Consider the following 20,578-nt stretch of genomic DNA (forward strand, 5'->3'; position numbering starts at 1 on the left):
GACATGCATTCTGGCGGCAAAAAGTGAACGGCTAAAGATCAAATCTTTGTGAGAACTGCACAACGACAGCAATTCATCCTTTCTTTCAATGAATTGCTCAATTCTGAACAAAACAAATAACCTCTGAAAGATGTATTATGCAGGGAACCAGCATCATTATTGTGTGCAGCTGCGTGTACTGTATGTATGTGGCTCTCTTCTAGTCAGCTGCAGAGGAACTTGGTGTGTTAACCTTCCTATCCGATCCTCAGCTGTACAATAAGACCTCTTAGAATAGAGCTATTCTGCAAGCCTCTCCATGGAGACACTTCCCCGAGGTTTCCTATTAGGGAACCAGCTGAGGCAGAATTCAAAGACAGAACTGGTGTTTCATATTCCGTCTTCCTGTCGCGCAGATGCTAAAACAACATAACTGAAGTTCCGGTTAGGTTTCAAAACAAAGCAGACTGTTGACAGTGCCTGAGTCTAATTCGATTCCTTTTGACAAATGTATCTTTATATGGCCAAGATAGGTCATCATAGTGCAGAACAAATATTTTCACACGCATTATGATTGGAACCTTGAAACAAAAGTAAACCTCTCGAGAAGTAAATCAGTTAGAGATTACATAAAGGTCTGAGAATCTCTGAAAGTAAGACAACACTGTATTAAACTGTGGTGGTTAATGCTGGAACAATCTACTGTAGACGAGTTCATACTTTTCCTTTCCCACATCCTGAAATAAAACTATGGATCGTCTTTGGTGGTCAGTGCTTTCTTTATGCTGTGTGTGTGTTTGTGTGTGCGTGCTTCTCTCACCTGTTTGTCACTCAGCAGGTAAATGTATTGGTAGTCAGGGCTGAATACCATGTCACGCAGAATAGGTTTCCCTTCAACCACTGTAACGGTCTCATACAGCAAAGCACTCTGGGATGGGGGAGGTATGCCATCCACTCGGATCTGAGGAAGAAAGAGACAACAAATTGCAAAATAATTTCATAATTTTTCTAATTACTATTTCATGAATCATGATGATGTAATATCATGTGGAGTTTTTTTATACACCAAACTGCATGTGAGGAACATTTTTAAGGTTTACAAACATATTTATTTTTTATTCTGCTTTGCATCAGACACAAATAACATTCCACAAATCTCCCACAAATCCTCAGCTCTTTCGATGACCTAGAAAACAAATTCAGAGGAATTCTGAATATGGATGGCAGAGGGGGGCTGATGAGGAGGAATATCCTCAATATGTAAGATCAGTAAAAAAGATTAATCAAATTTTAATGATGCGTACTATACACAAACAGTAACACACACACACACACACACACGCACGCACGCACGCACGCACGCACGCACGCACGCACGCACGCACGCACGCACGCACGCACACACACACACCCAACCCCCACTGTTTCATCATTATCACCTTCTCTGTTTCCTTACACTGATAATTAGAACGCTGAGCGGGCTTGGTAAAGGAGTTCTAAAAATGTCAAATTCGCATAATCTTTGATGTGATTGGAAATAAATGCTGTGAGCTCTGACAACTGCAGTTACAGCTGCAACGCTCACCTATATTCACATCCTTTATTCAGGAGGGAAAAAAGGTGGCAGCTTGCTTTTCTGTCCTAATCAATTTTGATGGAAATGTGACAGGGGGAGGAATGGAACAGTAAACAAACCAAATGAATGCAGAGGAATCCATTTTGAAAGAACATGAAATAGAAACGTAGAAATCTAAGGACAGATAAAGTGGAGCAGATGTCAAGGTGACAAGCTCGGCTTTCTCCTAAATATCTGGGTCAGCCTGAAGTGACAAACATCGTTAGTCTGTTAATTAGCTGCCTCCTCATTGCTGCAGTCTTAGTAATTAGTGTTGACAAGGTGGCATCAATTAGTCGAAGGCTGCCATATTGGATGTCACAAGTTTCTGGCCAAGATGAAGACTGACTGAGACCATGTCCCCCCAAAGCAGTGGGACAGCAGGGATGGAAAAATATGACGTTTATTGTCAGCGCTTTGTCAGTTCAAGTGATACCAGCTGCAGTCATCTCACACCCAGCTATCTGCTGCCATGTTCCTCATTTTCACAACTTCCAAATGCAGACACCATTAGCATGTTCCTCTAGCCAGTTCTCTTTTTTATCTTGGGCCATCAGATAATTTGGGAAATGAATCCTGGGGCTTATACCTGATTACACATGATCAAATATGAGATGTTAAACCACTTTGCATGGCTGTTACGCAATACTTTACATACAAACATTCAAAGCTATGAAGTAAAATGCCCTCAGATCAAACTGAAGAAAATATTACTCATAATTAGTTGACGTCGTGATCAATAGTTTCAGAATCCCATTTCATGGACTCATCCTCTCAATGTAGTGAGTTGGAATTTATTTTATATATGTTTTAAACTACATCCAACTATATTTTCTTGCCAAATCAAAAATAGCATAAAAAAAGGAAATTGAACTAAAAGTGGGCTACTTCACTGACAATAACTGAAACACTGACTGTAACAATTGTTGCATTATCAAGCAACTAAGCAAACAGGCAGCCAGAATACAGCAAGTTTACACTTAAACAAATCGCTGACATGCAAACAGCTAAAGAAAAACAACCTGCCAACCTGATATGATGCAGGACCTGCCGGGTCCAAAATAAACCACTGTCTAACAGTTTACCTTTTATTGTGCCTGTTTAAGACTGAAGAATATGTAAACACAGCAGAGCGAACTCCTTGCCTTGTTGATGCTTTAAAACCATTGTGGCATATAGTTAATCAGGCCTGATGGTACAGTACAGTTGGCTAGCCCTGCGGGAATATGACATGCTAAACCAGAACAATATCACTGATGCTAAAAAGATGCTGAGGAAAATGCTGGTTCATCTGACTAAATGAAAGTACGGTGTTGTTTTAATGGAACAAATATTTGAAAAAAATCCTAATTAATAATCGGTTCTTATTTGTGAGCAGTCCTCAAGCTATTTTAGAATTACGCTGGCAGTCCTGCAGCAATGCTTCATGAAAGTAACACTGCTATGATCCACAGATATGGTGCTGCTAGTGATAGACAACATTTAGAGACTGCATGTGTCTAAATCAGTGGAGGTCAGTGCCGTTTAAGATGAGGGAGAACAATTTATTTTATTTCTATTAAGGCATATTGAATGACTATCATTTATATTTCATTCACCCAGTTCAATGTAACAGCGATAGGTTTAGGCTACTACATGATACGCACATTTTCCCTATACCCAACATGAGGTTGTTACAACCTAGCCTATGAATGACAGTTTATAACGTAGGTGCACACAAGTCATGAGACAAATTGATACATGGACAGACATTGTCATTCAATACCGCCTTGCACACTCTTGCCTGCATCTAGCTGATATAGGGTGTAATCATTAATCCAACAATTGCAAACGAGAGTTTCTATTGGACAAATTCAGGTATGTTTATGCCATTTTGTTCTGTTTGCTTCTGTTTAAAAAACGTTTTTCAACAGAATCAGCGGAATGAATACACCCCTGATTACGCGTAAACACAGTTCACTTTCATAGCAGCAACGTTGTATTCCTTCTCACAGCTATGCGCTCTCCTCCTCTCACCTTGTCCCTTCGCTTGTGAACTTCAATGCACAACACATCAGCTGTATGTGACCAGGCGAAAAAACCTTTCCAAGCCAAACCGCTACACACAGCCTACACCGTTGTCACCATATTAGCTAAAGTAATGTCATAGTCAGCATAGCTAATAGAACTAACGCGTTAGTAATCCCACTACAATCATGCAGTAACGGTACAGTCATTACAGTCAATAAGCAGTTACACTGGCGGGCCCTGGTGGCAATAAATTAGTAAAACCAAAAGCTTAAATTGACTTGAAAGAGTTCCAGAGCTGTGTTGGAAAGTCATAGTCAGCTAGCTAAAAAAACATCCCTCTGTTTGAGCAGGGTGTTTCAGTAGGTTAAACTAGCTAGCTGCATTTGCTAGCTAAATAAGTTAAACTAAAAGTGAAAAAAAATGACAATCTCTTCCTATTTCTCTCTTGCATCTTCATCGTTTTGTAAGAAATTAATTTGTTAACCCTAACTACTGTCTTTCTCTCTCTGAGTCAACTACTCACCACATTTTATGCACAGCAGTGCTAGCTGTAGCTTATTATTTTTGTACTAAATTCATTTTCTGATCCTTTAATTGGGTTGACAACATGTCAGTTCATGCTGCAAGACGTCTGATCGGTTGGAGGATGTCTTCCAGAAGTTGTCATAATTATTGTGGAAGTCTGTGGAAGGAGGTGAGAACCATGAGACTCCTAGGTTTTGTGTTGAAGTCAGTGTACCCAGAGGATTATGGAAGCTAGCTAGCTACACCATGGTGCTACCCTACAGAGTGCTGTTGAGGCTACTGTAGACATTATTTGCAAATAGTGTGTTTAATCAATTATTTGGTGACATATGATTATATTTAGTATAGTTTTATCAAAAAATTATAACTTTTTCTGAAATTCACTGAGGAGGATGGTCCTCCCCTTCCTCCTCTGAGGAGCCTCCACTGGTCTAAATGTTTATAGATGTTGTCTATCACTAGCAGCACCATATCAAGTAACATTCTGAGTATGAGTAAATGTGCTTGGCGAATCTGATAGTTGTCTGCAGTCAGTATACTGCCACTGCCCTCCACACAAGCCTCAATATATCAGGACATAATGAAGTCTGGGATATTGCAACTACATGTGAGTCTCTGGGAAGGTAATGTCCTCCTCAGTGTCATTGGAGTGTTTGAAATGCAGAGAGCTTGCTACAGCCTGCTGAGAGCTGACCTCTTGACATCAAACAGCTCAGATGAAGGTAATTGGAATTTAGATAAATATTACACTCTCCTGTCAAATGATGTCATGGTGGCACAGGGCTCCGATTCATCCATTAATGAACTTGCCTGGGCCCGGTTTCCCGACAGCGATGGAACTTAGGCTTACGAGCATTTTAACAATGCATCTTTCCTATAACGGCCGAAGATGTAACAAGCGTTTCCCAAAATACCACCTGGAGAAAACATTCACTAAGTGCGTCGTTGAGGTATGTGTCAAGACTGATAGGATCGACAGAATGGCAGCGCTGCTCTCGGATCAGCTATCTCCATTCAAATCTTACCTTAACATTAGAATACTGATGAAGGATCAGCTCCTAGAAAGATATTATCTCCTATGGCTGCAAATATTGAGGTGGCTTATTCGAATGCTTACCCTATAATAATACCCTAAATCAAGAATATGGCACATCAATGCACGCATGTTGTTACACACCATGAAATATATTGAGGCAAAGATGGTAGCCTACAATAAGCAAAATATAATTAAATTGAATGACATGAAATGTATTAAAATATTAATGAAATATAGGCTTAATGCATGCAGTCATCTCGGTTTTCATTTGAAGCATATTTTTTATCTTTCGCTTGTTTGTAACATTTGCAAAGACATTGGCAACTTTGTATTTGTAGTCAACTTCATTGTGAAGTTATGGGATGTCACAGAGAGACAGATAAACATCTTGATTCTATGTTTAGCGGAGCTCTTCTGTGTATAAAGTGACGCGGTAGGTAAAAAACGCATCTAATGACGCACTTAGCTGTTCTATGAGTGGTCTGAGGCAAGCGGTAAATGACAAGCGTTTTTAAGTGCAACTTTAGTAATGATGTTTTTGCGAAACAGCTCTGAGATTTAACGATGCTCCTACGAAGGTTCTAACAATGAGCTTAGCCTTAAGATGCTTTTGGGAAACTGGGCCCTGGCTGGCTGGTGGGAGAGAGAGAGACTGGGCCCTGGCTGGCTGGTGGGAGAGAGAGAGACTGGGCCCAGGTGCTCTGACTGCAACACCGCCTGCCTGACGGGTTTCATCATAAGCCCATTTCCCCTCTATCTGCTTGTTTGGTTGCTTGCCTGCAATTGCAAGCACTCATCAGGCCTTCTTTATAAGGGCCAATCATGTGTAGTTTAGGCTGATTTGTACCTTCTCTCTGTGAATCTGTAATTTCAGTTTCCTACGATTTTGCACTGTATCATGTAATGGTGAGAGATACTTTATATTATATAGGCATTCTTGCATGTTTTCTGCAAATTTGAATATCAATTGATTATAGTTACTATTTCCGTAACTGCACTGAATGTTCTGTAAAATTGTACTTGATAAAAGAGATCATCTTCATTTTTGATTAAATTTGAGATAATAAAATAAACATGACTGTATCCCATAATCCTTTTATTTAAATGTCTGCATATCCTCCGAAGCCGTTACAGTAAATCAATGTAGCTATGTATAAGGTCCTCCATGCACCAGAATATAAACACATGTCAAAGAGAGCAAGGCGTTGTGAGAGATCTGACCTCTGTGTTCCAGGGCTGTGAGAATACACAGGCTGCTGGCCCTGGGCCCCAGCCATACAAGGTAATTGTGGGAAAGAGATTACATTTTTAAAAAAGGGCAACAAACACATGAATTAATAAAGGTGGAGAGGGGAAGGAGCATTGTGAATCAGAGGTCGAGCAGGGGTTGTTGACTTTACTGCCAATCACAGCCGGATGGATTGTCTGTCTCGGAAGGCGGCCATTCATCAGACAGAATGGAGGGTGAAAAACAGAAAGAGAGAGATGGAAGGAGGATGAAGAATGAGAGAAATGACACCATCTTAGGCCTTCATTGTAAAAAGGAAAATAGCATTTGGAGGCAAGTACTTCAAAGAAGGAAGGTACAATACCTCCCCCTTCCATAGACAGGAAGACATTTACTGTGAGCACTCTGTGGAATTGTTAATGAGCTATATAGTTCATTTGTCAAATCTCTCCCTAAATATCTAAGAGACTCACATTTCTCCTTGTTGCAAATGACACTAAATGTGGTCATTTTCAGAAATGGATTGAAAATCATCCTTTGATGGTGAAGAGAGAGTGGAACCTAATATAGTGTGTTTTTCCACACAGGGGATGCACAACATTTTTCAATCTTAGATCAACTTCTTTATTTAGTTCCCCTTTATCCAGAATTCTTACGACAGACATGCAGTAAGCACCGAACACAGCTGAACTGAACTGTTCAACTATTTATATCTTATGTTCTACCCATGTGTAACGCTCCTCCTCTTTGTCTGATGATGAGGAATAGGAATCATCGGACCAACACGCAGCGTGGTAAGTGTTCATTGTAAATTTTATTAAATAAACTGAACACTGAAGGACAAAAAACAACAAAGAGAGTGAACGACACGAAACAGTCCTGTAAGGTGAAAAAACACAAAACAGGAAACAACTACCCACAAACATAGGTGGGAACTTCTCAATCAGAGACAACGATTGACAGCTGCCTCTGATTGGGAACCATACCAGGCCAAACACATAGAAAAGGACAACATAGAACAAAACATAGAATGCCCACCCCAACTCACGCGCTGACCAAACCAAAATAGAGACATAAAAAGGATCTCTAAGGTCAGGGCGTGACACCATGTTTCAGTCAGTATTACATATGCATCCTAAACCTGCAATTGCAATGCTCAGTGTTATCCATATAAGGAAATACAAAGGACTTGAACACAATAACCATGGTCTGTACCCTCTGAATCCAGCCAAAACAAATTCCTGCTGCCACAATGTGACTATAGTTAGGGTACGTGGGAGGACCAGAGAATACGCTTTTTGTTCAATAACGGCAACATATATTTGATCCTCTGGTTTCTGTCAAAGTTGGATATAGCCTATCTTACACTCAGGTCAACCTCGCAAAAGAAAAAACTCCCAGCAGCCTCAACATTATGTAATAAATGTAAAACAGACATTGGTACTTAAAAGCACTGCCTTCGGACATGCCCTAAGCACTGCCACGCTGATCCTAAATATCTAACCTTTTCTTCAAAGCGTTTAATAAAAGCTGGGTACCTGGGCCAGATGTGGCCGTTCCTGGCTCTAAAGGTATAAGTGTGCCTGGGGATGGTAATGGAAGATGGCTCATTCCCTTGGCAAAGGTGAGTTTCCTTCGATGGAGAGAGTACTAACGTTTTTAAGTGATTCAAGAGATCTGACTGTGCAAAGGTGCTGGAGAGTATTTTGCAATAACTGTCAGACTTGGGGCTTGAAATAAGACACAAGAGATGAGGGAGGAATAAGAGACGAATGCTATTTCCTTTTCTTTCTTCGTTTGCCATGTGTTGTATTGTATGTTAAACGTCATCAAAGAAAATGATTTTGTCACAAAATCACACAGATATGAAATGTAACAGTATCACTTGAATATAAAAACATGGTTTGCCGAGTGTATTCGAGTTAAGGAATACATTTGGAATGCAGTTTAAGTGAAGTGATATTTACTGCATGTTCAGTATTTATGTCTTCATGTGTCATATGTTTCAATGCAGAGCAAATGTCTACATAGCCTTGCTGTATTCTTCATCATATGATATTTTTTCACCTTGGCATATATAGTGCCTTCAGAAAGTATTTAAACCCCTTGACTTTTTCTGCATTATGTTGTGTTACAGTCTGAATTTAAAATTGACTAAATTGAGATTGTGTGTCACTGGCCTACACAGTACCCCATAATGTCAAAGTGGAATTTTAGACATTTTTACAAATGAATTAAAAATGAAAAGCTGAAATGACTTGAGTAAATATAATAACTATTCAACCCGTTTGTTATTGCAAGCCTAAAAAAGTTCAGAATTAAACAATGGCATAACAAATCACATAATAATTTGCATGGAAGGGTACCTACAGGTAGATGGGTAAAAATAAAATAAATAGCAGACATTGAATATCTCTTTGAGCATGGTGAAGTTACTAATTACACTTTGGATGGTGTCACTATACACCCAGTCACTACAACGATACAGGCGTCCTTCCTAACTCAGTTGCCGGAGAGGAAGGAAACTGATCAGCGATTTCACAATGAGGCCAATGGAGACTTTAAAACAGTTAGTTTACAGAGTTTAACGGCTGTGATAGGGGAAAACTGAGGCTGGATCAACAACATTGTAGTTACTCCACAACACTAACCTAAAGGAACACATGAAAAGAAGGAAGCCTGTAGAGAATAAAAATATTCCAAAACGTGCATCCTGTTTGCAATAAGGCACTAAAGTAAAATTGCTAAAACTTTGGCAAAAAAATTACTTTATGTCCTGAATACAAAGCGTTATGTTTGGGGCAAATCCTACACAACACATCACTGAGTACCACTCTTCATATTTTTTAAGTATGTTGTTATGGTTATGCTTGTCATCGACTAGAGAGTTTTTTGTAGGATAAAAATAAATGGAATACATCTAAGCACAGGCAAAATCTTAGAGGAAAACCTAGTTCAGTCTGCTTTCCAACAGACACTGGGAGACAAAAGTTCACCTTTCAGCAGGACAATAACCTAAAAGACAAGGCCAAATATACACTGGAGTTGCTTACCAAGACGACATTGAATGTTCCTGAGAGGCCTAGTTACAGTTTTGACTTAAATCTGCTTGAAAATCTATGTCAAGACTTGAAAATGGCTGTCTAGCAATGATCAACCAACTTGACAGAGCTTGAAGATTAAAAAAAAAAAATAATATGCAAATATTGTACAATCTAGGTGTGCAAAGCTCTTAGAGACTTACCCAGAAAGACTCACAGCCGTAATCGCTGCCAAAGCTGATTCTAACATGTATTGACTCAGGGGTGTGAATACTTATGTAAATGAGATATTTCTGTATTCATTTTCAATAAGTTTGCATTTGTCATTATGGGGTATTGTGTGTAGATGGGTGAGAGAAAACAAATCAATATAATCTATATTGAATTCAGGCTGTAACACAACAAAATGTGGAATAAATCAAAGGGTATGAATCATTTCTGAAGGCACTGTACATGTATAACACTGAAAGTTTTCACACAGAAAATGAAGAATTTTATAATTGTTCATTTCATATTGCACCTTACAGTACAGTGAATGTTAAGAAAGAAGTAATGCTGTTACTACACATTTGAAAACAGAATGGGTGAAAAACATCCCTGTTTCCCTATCAGATTATAAGTGAGAGATACACTCCTGCAGTTAGTTTCATTTTCAAAAAAAATGGCTACCCTTTTGTGTTAGAAGGGAATTTATTCTACATTAAACCTGAAAGCTCTGGGTCTGTGAGATGAGGTCAAAATCCTCAAGCTGCACATTTATCCTCTTAAGAGAAGGGAGGACACAAAGCCCTGCACCCCAGGAACTGAACAAAGGGCCTGTGATTCAATTAAGAGCCTTATCCTGTTTCCCCCCAGCCAGCCTGTCAGATCAGGCTAAAAGCACTGGTGGACCCAGCAAACAGAGGTGGCTCTCAGTCTCCACTCACACTCAACACCTGCTTTGTTCCAGCTCTGCTCCATGGCTCCAAGGCCACATAGCCTGAGGACCAGCTCAAAGTTTTCAACACAAACGGCCATTCCTCTCTTACACCTCGATGGTTGGCCTGTGGCTGTGTCTCTGTGTCTCTGTGACCCCTGACCTGACCTGACCTCTGTCAACAGGAATCTGTGGTGCATCTGTGTTATGTCTGTTTTACAACTGTGATGAACAATTAATCGACCTGTCTTTTTTTTCAATTAGTCTTCATTAAAACTAATTGTAGGCTGTGTGTAGAGGTCAACATGATTCTGAAATTGCTGCCTCACATAGGAAATCAGCTACACAGACATGATACTGACCCCAATTTGCTACAGAAAGCTGTAAGAGTGTGCATGCTGTGCGGCACACTAGAAATGAAATCTTGTTTGAACAAAGTCAGCAAATATTGGTTCTAACAAGTATGCTCACAGTAAAAATCAAATCAGGAATTTTGATGTCCAAGGGTGTCAAATAAATAAATGTCTGACACTAATTTTCCTTATATGACACAATTCTCAGACTCTTCACATCACTTACACTAGCATCTGCTTTAGCGACATCAAGAGATACACTTACGTAAAAATGGCCTCTTTTAGAGAATCTTTTCGAAATGTGAGTTGCATACATGCTTGCCCTCCTCTCAGACCTGTTTCTAGCATGTTTCGGTGGCCAAGCAGTACTTGGTTTGTGTGTTATCATCATGTGCGTCCCAGGAGTCCTCGTTTCTGATCTCTAGGCCGGTAGGGTGAAATCTGTGTGCCCACACTTGGAGGTCCTCCACCAGCCAAGCATCATAGAGTGCCTAACTAGAGTCCTCCACCACAGTTGTCATCTATCTCACCAACAACCATAACTGCAGTCCTCCACTATGACATCCATCAGGTCTCATCTAAAATGAGCAATTACTGAGGAGCAGTCATGCTTACTGTCAATCCCCTACAGAAAAAGACAACGCAGGTGCAACACAGGTTGGTTTATTAGGTTAGAGTATGGCCTATCTTCTCCATTACTCTACAGCCATACTTACTGGACACCCTGAGGTGACATCAGCAGATAATGTAGGCTGATCATGTGACATGGTTCTGGTTGATTAGACAACCAAATGCTGCACTTTGATCAAGTTGCTAGGTCTATCCGTTTAATCACAAGCACTACGTAAATGATCTAACGTATCACCAAAGGTCATCAGTAGTCACTATCTATTATCCTCGCTAGTTAACCTATCATTGTTTTATTATTGTAGGAAGTCAACGTGTCAATTGGTTGCAGATTAATCAAAGCAGTGGTGGTGAAATCTTTCTTCCTGTTTGTTCTAAAATCACGACTTGACCTGCCAGAGAATCCCGGCAGCCAGTGATTGGTGGTGAATTCCGCTCAGGCCTCTGAGCCAGTCACACTGACAAAAAGTAGTATGCCAGGATGTTCCCTTTCAAGAACTGCTGTCAGGAAGCAGAGTCTGGTCAGGCTCCAGTGATCACAGCGGAACCAGTTGCCAGCAGCCACTCCTCAGGTACTGGGCTGGAGCCAAGGGACTGTCAGTAGACTGCCCAGTCATCTCATAGCAAGACTACGAAACACACACACGTGTACGCGCAAGCATACACAAACTCACACGACACACACACTCACACAAACACACACACTCAGGCATCAGGAAGGTCTTTGTCAGGGCTCTAGTAAAAAGGAGCTAAACTTTGTCTATGACCCCAAAGAGACTCCTAAAACTCCTATAAGCCAATCCGCCCTCCACCTCCTGGCCAGCCACAAACACCCTGAACATGAAACTGCACTTAATCTCGGAATTAATTAAGCAGGAAATTGCTTGTTGGTTTAGCACATCCTCATGCTAGGAATCCACCCCTAAAAGTGAACTGGCACATGAGTAGACTGACAGTGTTTGTGTTAGCTGAACCACAGTCCAGGGAACTTTATTTCCATCAAATCTTTAACAATGTTTGAAAGCTTTCCTACGGTCTACAACATGAACAGTGTGAAGTATAAAAAGCAGATAGGCCTAGTTGCCCACAGGGCGGGTTATGACGGTTAGCTAGGGGAAAACAATTGGGACTATTTCTGTGTAGAAACAGATAAAAATGGAGCGGCTGCCTAATTTATGATCCATTATGTTTCGAATGCAAGTGTGAACCAACAAAAGCAGGAAACTAGGAAATTCACACAGGAAATGCAAACAAATGTCAGAGCTCTTAACGTGACACGTGATATGACAAATGATTACTGACAAACCTTTCTATTACCTGTTGCAGTGAAGAATGTGGGTACTTTCTAGAACAATATTAATCATTGGACAGGTCGATACATACATTTCTGTCAATTATTCTATATGGAACAACCATTCTATTAAGAGGTTAGTAAAACATGATTACAATCATATAATTGTAATAAACTCATGTTCTGCATCTTGTTGACTTATACAGTATGCCTGAAGCAGTACAAGTTTGAAGATTTCCTGGTGAATGAAATACAGTAGCCTATACAACAGAATACATTATCATCGCCAGCAGTGTACACAATATCTGCATGACGAGCTATGCTGTTATCCTCCAAGTGCCAGTTCTAATCTGTCAGATTAATTTGAGTCATTTTGAGCAGAAACTGTGTACACTGTCTGTAAGGACAAACAACAGCCATGTCCCGATGTTTGAAGGCAAACAGAGTTAATGGAGCTTAGTGTGAGGCACTCTCCTGGTTCAAAACACTCCAGTGCTGTTGTTGAATCTCTCTCCGACTGTCAGGAATACAGGGCTTTGGCACAGTACAGTGCAGTGTTGCCACAACCAGTACTTCTTCTCCATCATCTTTACTGATAGTTTTGCCTATCGGAAAGTTGATTACGATTCAATTAATTTGCAAACAAAGGCTGTCTTTGTCATCCGCCTTCATTGTATGATCAACAGGGAAACAGAGAGATAAATTATAAATATAACGTCTGAAATAGTTATTCTGTTTATCTTAGTTTCACTTTTTGTTTTTAAATTACTTATCGAAGCATCAGAGACAGACACCATGGGTTATATTAAATCATACATTTGGCCAATTAAAATTCACTTAACATGTTGATTGTGTTTGGCTTGGCCAAAATGTGAGGCCCTGAGAAAACCATTAAACAGAGATTGAAGGAATCCAGGTGTCCTACTCTCCACACCCCTATGCCTGCCAACCCAGAGGTGTAAGGTTACTGGACAGGAATGCCATGCACTCAGGTTCTGTGGCTCAGACAGGATGGAACACTTGGGACATCCATTTCCCCTCTCTCCCCTCTCTCTCTCTCTCTCTCTCTCTCTACGTCTGTGGCTGATGCTAGACCATGAACGCCCTCCCTTCTCACCCTAAATGGGGAATGACCAGCTGCCAGTGGTGGAGACTTCCTGGGACTCAGTTACTGTAGATATCCAAATTCCTCATCCCGCTCGGGTTCATAGACTTTTTACTCTCTACTTCCCGTTGGCATTCTCTCTTTACAATACCTACATGTCTGGTAGCATTCCTGGCTTCTAGGGCAATTTAACACACACTTACTCAACTTAATGTACTGTTCACTGTGCTGGAGACATTGTTATTAATGTGTGCGTATGAGGCATTTGTTTGATGTATAGGTCTTCATTCCATTGTATTTTTTTAAGCTGTCATACAGTGGTGTCGCTGCTAATAAATCTATGGCAGAAATGTGACTATTCTCCGTCACTGTGCGTTACGCTCAATAACATTCCATTATTTGGTGTGCATACACAACACATATACTGCACATACATGAATCAGACCCCATGATTAACACTGACAACTAAACAATCACACCGACCCAGGAATATTGTCACCAGTGTTAATTTGTGTTGAGCGGACAGGCCAGGGAGTCACAGTAGCACCCTGTTGTTCTCTACTGTAGAACACAGACTCAGGAAGGCTGTGGACCTGCAACACTCCAACCAGCTAACCCTTTACAACGAGTTCCTGGCCACGATTTATGACCTTTGAGTTGCAAAAAAAAAAAATAGACTCAACCTCTATATAAGCAATTTCAAGTAATCCTATATATTTGTGGCTGACCCGAATTGGTTTTTATGCACTAAATAATTACATTTGAACCATCTGGAAGGAAGCCTTGTGATCTAATTCCGTCCATCTCCAAAGAGCTAGCTGGCTGTAGTTTACAGCGTTTCCACCCATGCCTTTGTGGAAGCGGGAGGAGAGAAGGGGAAAAAAGTACAATTTTAGAGTGATGTGTCAGTAAGTCTCCCATATCTCAGAGCAGCTTGAAACTGCCTGGTCATCTCCGGGTGGGATATAGACCCGTTACTTCTTAGCACACACACAGCCTTGGCCTGAACTCACGAATCAATCAGAGCATGTGTATATCTCTCAATACAGATCTGTCTGTCGGGAAAGGTGGGGGTGTTGGTACTCGTCTGTAAATGGCTGACATGGGTTGGCCCTTTGAACCTGTCTCTCTCTGCTCTATGGGAATGGGGGTGTCTGTACGCCCCTAACTTGAATAGCAGCATGTAAGCGTAGTCAACACAGAGCCTTTAATCACACCCCTATCCTGGGCTTTTTGTGTGCTGCTGGCATCTAACACGTAAAACCCCACCCACTCGTTATCTGATAAGTTAGTGTTAAGACACAAACAGTCTGTGTCAACAGAGCTCTGTATGTCTGTAGGAGAGGAGAGCCTCCACAATAGAGGAGCAGCACCTGGCCAAGTGATTCTTTCACCCATCCCCCATCCCCACACCTCCTCGCTCTGCCCAGGCCCCCAGCCCCGTTTTAGTATGCACTTGCTAACAGGAGGCGATAATGGCTCCTTTCCACAGGGTGTGTGCTGCTCCTAAATTAGACACTTTCATAGCATATAGAGAGGCTGAAGCTTCACACAATTGTCAGAGCTGACTGAGGTTGGCAGACTTTCTCTCTCCCAGGACATTTATCCTGAAAAAAGGGACCGTCTGATCATACATTATCATATATTGACTCTGATTCAAAATATGTGTGGCCAAATGTGGGAAGAAGGACATTTTTTGACATTCCCTCTAGTAAAGAAAGCCTGCAGTTCCTGTGTGAATATGGACACTACGGTACAGTCCCTACCTGTTCGACCTCTCTCTATCTCTCCTCTTCAGGCCACAGATTAAGAAGGCCAGACCCAGTTGGCCTTATAAAGCCTTTTTAACTCTCTTTTTAACATTGTGAGTGCTTTTGACCATGTACTGTCCAGAGGGTCTTGAATAAAGGATTGATTAGGTGGATAAAGGGAGGCCATTTTGCTGATCTTTTGCTCTCCACCATGGAGGGAATTATGGGTGTCTGTGGGAAACCAGGGGAGGGAGCCACTGTCGACTCCTCCACAGCAGCATGCCTCTCCCTCTCTCTCTCATCAGGGGCTGGAATGAGCTGAGGATGGGGGGGGGGGGGGGGCTATGTTGTTAGCTGGGGTACATGAATTACTATCTCCAATATTAGTGATGACAGCAATGATGATAGGACTACAAGAGTGGTCTGAGCCATAAGCAAATCCCAGCTATACTCATATACCCACTTAAAGGCCCCCAATAACAAATCACTGTAATTATATGACTAAAGTCATTGTTGATTATCTTAGCTAATATCTTTCAGCTCATTTGTGTTTCAGTGACGTATTCTAATCCAAGTAGACTCCTGGCACGCTTTGCTGACATTTCCAGTGAACAGGTGTTTCAAAACATTCAGAGCTATTTAAAGCCCTGACTTGCACTCCCTACTTCTCTAGCTGTAACGGAATTCTAGCTCTTCCTCCTCCTCGGACGAGGAGAGGAGAGAGGGATCGGAAGACCAATGCGCAGCGAGGTATGATGACATGATTTATTTAAAGAGAAGACAAAAACGAACTACACTTGAATTAACTAACAAAATAACAAAACGAATGTAGACAAACCTGGACGTAAGAACTTACATGTAACACGAAGAACGCACGAACAGGGAAATGACTACATAAAATACCGAACGAACAAAATGAACAAACAAACCGAAACAGTCCCGTATGGTGCAACATAGACAGACACTAACACAGGAGACAACCACCCACCACAAACAGTGTGAAAACACCTACCTTAATATGACTCTCAATCAGAGGAAATGAAAACCACCTGCCTCTAATTGAGAGCCATATTAGGTACCCATTAACCAACATAGAAACAGAAAACATAGACTGCCCACCCAAACTCACGTCCTGACCAACTAACACATACAAAAACTAACAGAAAACAGGTCAGGAACGTGACATAACCCCCCCCTTAAGGTGCGAACTCCGGGCGCACCAGCACAAAGTCTAGGGGAGGGTCTGGGTGGGCATCTGACCACGGTGGTGGCTCAGGCTCAGGGCGAGGTCCCCACCCCACCATAGTCAATCCCAGCTTACATCTCCCCCTTAGAATGACCACCCTCTTTCTCCACCCACCTAATATAAGGGGCAACACCAAGACAAGGTAGCTCAGGACAGCGAGGTAGGTCGAGATAGAGAGGTAGCTCAGGATAGAGAGGTAGCTCAGGATAGAGAGATAGCTCAGGATAGAGGGGCAACTCCGGACTGAAAGGCAGCTCCGGACAGAGAGACAGCTCTGGACTGAGGGGCAGTTCCGGATTACTGGCAGCTCCGGGCTGGCTGACGGCTCTGGACGCTCATGGCTGGCTGACGGCTCTGGACGCTCATGGCTGGCTGACGGCTCTGGACGCTCATGGCTGGCTGACGGCTCTGGACGCTCATGGCTGGCTGACGGCTCTGGACGCTCATGGCTCACTGGCGGCTCTGGACGCTCATGGCTCACTGGCGGCTCTTGACGCTCATGGCTCACTGACGGCTCTGGCAGATCCTGTCTGGTTGGCGGCTCTGGCAGATCCTGTCTGGTTGGCGGCTCTGGCAGATCCTGACTGACGAATGGCTCTAGCGGCTCCTGACTGCTCGGGACAGACGGGCGGCTCTAATGGCTCGGGACAGACGGATGGCTCAGACGGCGCTGGGGAGACGGATGGCTCTGACGGCGCTGGGGAGACGGATGGCTCAGATGGCGCTGAGGAGACGGATGGCTCAGATGGCGCTGCGGAGACGGATGGCTCAGATGGCGCTGCGGAGACGGATGGCTCTGGCTGATCCTGTCTGGCGGAAGGCTTTGGCTGCTCCTGTCTGGCGGAAGGCTCTAGCGGCTCCTGTCTGGCGGAAGGCTCTAGCGGCTCCTGTCTGGCGGAAGGCTCTGTAGGCTCATGGCAGACGGGCGGCTTTGCAGGCTCATGGCAGACGGGCGGCTTTGAAGGCTCAATACAGACGGGCAGTTCATGCGGCGCTTGGCAGACGGACAGTTCAGGCGCCGTTGGGCAGACGGCAGACTCTGGCCGGCTGAGACGCACTGTAGGCCTGGTGCGTGGTGCCGGAACTGGAGGCACCGGACTGGAGACACGCACTTCAAGCCTAGTGCGGGGAGCAGGGACAGGGCACACTGACCTCTCGAAGCGCACTATAGGCCTGGTGCGTGGTACCGGCACTGGTGGCACCGGGCTGAGTGCACGCACATCAGGACGAGTACGGGGAGAAGGAACAGTGCGTACAGGGCTCTGGAGACGCACAGGAGGCTTAGTGCGTGGTGCCGGAACTGGAGGCACTGGGCTGGAGACACGCACCATAGGAAGAGTGCGTGGAGGAGGAACAGGGCTCTGAAAACGCACTGGAAGCCTGGTGCGTGGTGTAGGCACTGGTGGTACTGGGCTGGGGCGGGGAGGTAGCGCCGGAAATACCGGACCGTGCAGGCGTACTGGCTCCCTTGAGCATTGAGCCTGCCCAACCTTACCTGGTTGAATGCTCCCCGTCGCCCGACCAGTGCGGGGAGGTGGAATAACCCGCACCGGGCTATGTAGGCGAACCGGGGACACCATGCGTAAGGCTGGTGCCATGTAAGCCGGCCCAAGGAGACGTACTGGTGGCCAGATATGTAGGGCCGGCTTCATGACATCCGGCTCAACGCTCAATCTAGCCCTACCAGTGCGGGGAGGTGGAATAACCCGCACCGGGCTATGCACACGTACAGGAGACACCGTGCGCTCTACTGCGTAACACGGTGTCTGCCCGTACTCCCGCTCTCCACGGTTAGCCTGAGAAGTGGGCGCAGGTCTCCTACCTGCCCTTGGCCCACTACCTCTTAGCCCCCCCCCAAGAAATTTTTGGGGTTTCTTCTCGGGCTTCCTCGCTAGCCGCGTACCTTCATATCTCCTGTTCCCTTGTCCGGTTGCCTCTGCTCTCCTCAGTGCCTCCAGCTGTTCCCATGGGAGGCGATCCCTTCCAGCCAGGATCTCCTCCCATGTGTAGCAACCCTTGCCGTTTAATACGTCCTCCCATGTCCATTCCTGTTTCATGTTCCACTGCTCGAACTTATGCTGCTTGGTTCTGGATTGGTGGGTGGTTCTGTAACGGAATTCTAGCTCTTCCTCCTCCTCGGACGAGGAGAGGAGAGAGGGATCGGAAGACCAATGCGCAGCGAGGTATGATGACATGATTTATTTAAAGAGAAGACAAAAACGAACTACACTTGAATTAACTAACAAAATAACAAAACGAATGTAGACAAACCTGGACGTAAGAACTTACATGTAACACGAAGAACGCACGAACAGGGAAATGACTACATAAAATACCGAACGAACAAAATGAACAAACAAACCGAAACAGTCCCGTATGGTGCAACATAGACAGACACTAACACAGGAGACAACCACCCACCACAAACAGTGTGAAAACACCTACCTTAATATGACTCTCAATCAGAGGAAATGAAAACCACCTGCCTCTAATTGAGAGCCATATTAGGTACCCATTAACCAACATAGAAACAGAAAACATAGACTGCCCACCCAAACTCACGTCCTGACCAACTAACACATACAAAAACTAACAGAAAACAGGTCAGGAACGTGACACTAGCTCTTGTACGACTTCCTTAAATCCCGGTCTTACTCTATAAACCAGCAAACGTTCCTGCCAATAGCCATTCTGAGGAGAGAATATTAATCCAGAGAATATCCTGACATGAACACAAGCCAGTGCCAGAGAAATGTCCTTAAAAGTGAAGTAGAATATTACCTGTATATGTCTGATAGGATTATGTGTCCTATTCCTCAATCCACAAAAACGAGCTATTTCATTTGTAAATAAAAATTGTTGATGAGGCTTAATCTTTCTTTTGTATCATATCATATTCTAATTGTATTTAGTGGATTTAAAAAAAGCAACAGATTGATTCGTATAGAAACCAATTAAATCAACAGTGGTGTAAAATCAGTGGACATCAGTTAATAACAAACGGTAAAAGGAAGGAAAAAGCTCTCCTTTGTTCCAAGCAATTGCAACAAATATCTAGAGACAAACCATTGTCATAGCGATGGCAAATACTGTAGGTGGTTGTGGATATTGGATGAAATACAGTGAGGTCCAAAAGTATTTGAACAGTGACACATTATTTGTTGTTTTGGCTCTGTACTTCAGCACTTTGGATTTGAAACGATACAATCAAATTTGAATATCTACATTAATGTGGATCCTAACATGATTACGTGTAATCCTGAATGAATAGTGAATAATGATGAGTGAGAAAGCTACAGAGGCACAAAGATCATAACCCCAAGACATACTAACCTCTCACGATTACAAATAAGAGAGGAGGTTAGCATTTTTTGGGGGTATGATATTTACAGAGCCTTCAGAAAGTGTTCATACCCTTGACTTATTCCACATTTTCTTGTGTTACAGCCTGAATTCAAAACGGATTAACCTTTTACTGCAGTGGGCTAAATCAGGGTCACACAGAGTATTTCTTGGTAGTCTTAAACAAATCTACTTTGAAACAAAAGTTTACACCTCACGCACATGGTTATGGGCTTTAAAAAAGGAAGACACCTGTACCATGTCAGATATAGTGTTGAAATGTATTACATTTTGAGTTTGCATCCCAATATTACACTTTATATACATCACAGAAGACTGAAATATAACAAAACTGTTTGACATAGAAACACAAGATTTTCGTCACGGAAAAAACACTTTGTTGATTATTAAATTATGAAAAATATTAAAAACATTCCACCCATGAGGCCACTAGTTAATTTGACTGCAGGAAAGGGCTAAATAGATTGTTTTTTTACTCACCCATCTACACAG

The 20,578-nt window shown here is 42.8% G+C and overlaps 1 protein-coding gene across 1 annotated transcript in view; it reads right to left on the reverse strand.

The window, feature by feature from the left end:
* LOC120058914 (plexin A3) overlaps window positions 1-20,578 on the reverse strand; it is a 120,870-nt gene that overhangs the window by 68,585 nt on the left and 31,707 nt on the right. The window contains exon 3 of the mRNA XM_039007663.1: window positions 800-940. Within this exon, the coding sequence (XP_038863591.1) occupies window positions 800-940 (141 nt within the window). The remainder of the gene's footprint in view (window positions 1-799; window positions 941-20,578) is intronic.

Source organism: Salvelinus namaycush, chromosome 14 (assembly GCF_016432855.1).
Source record: "Salvelinus namaycush isolate Seneca chromosome 14, SaNama_1.0, whole genome shotgun sequence".
NCBI classification, from domain to species: domain Eukaryota; kingdom Metazoa; phylum Chordata; class Actinopteri; order Salmoniformes; family Salmonidae; genus Salvelinus; species Salvelinus namaycush.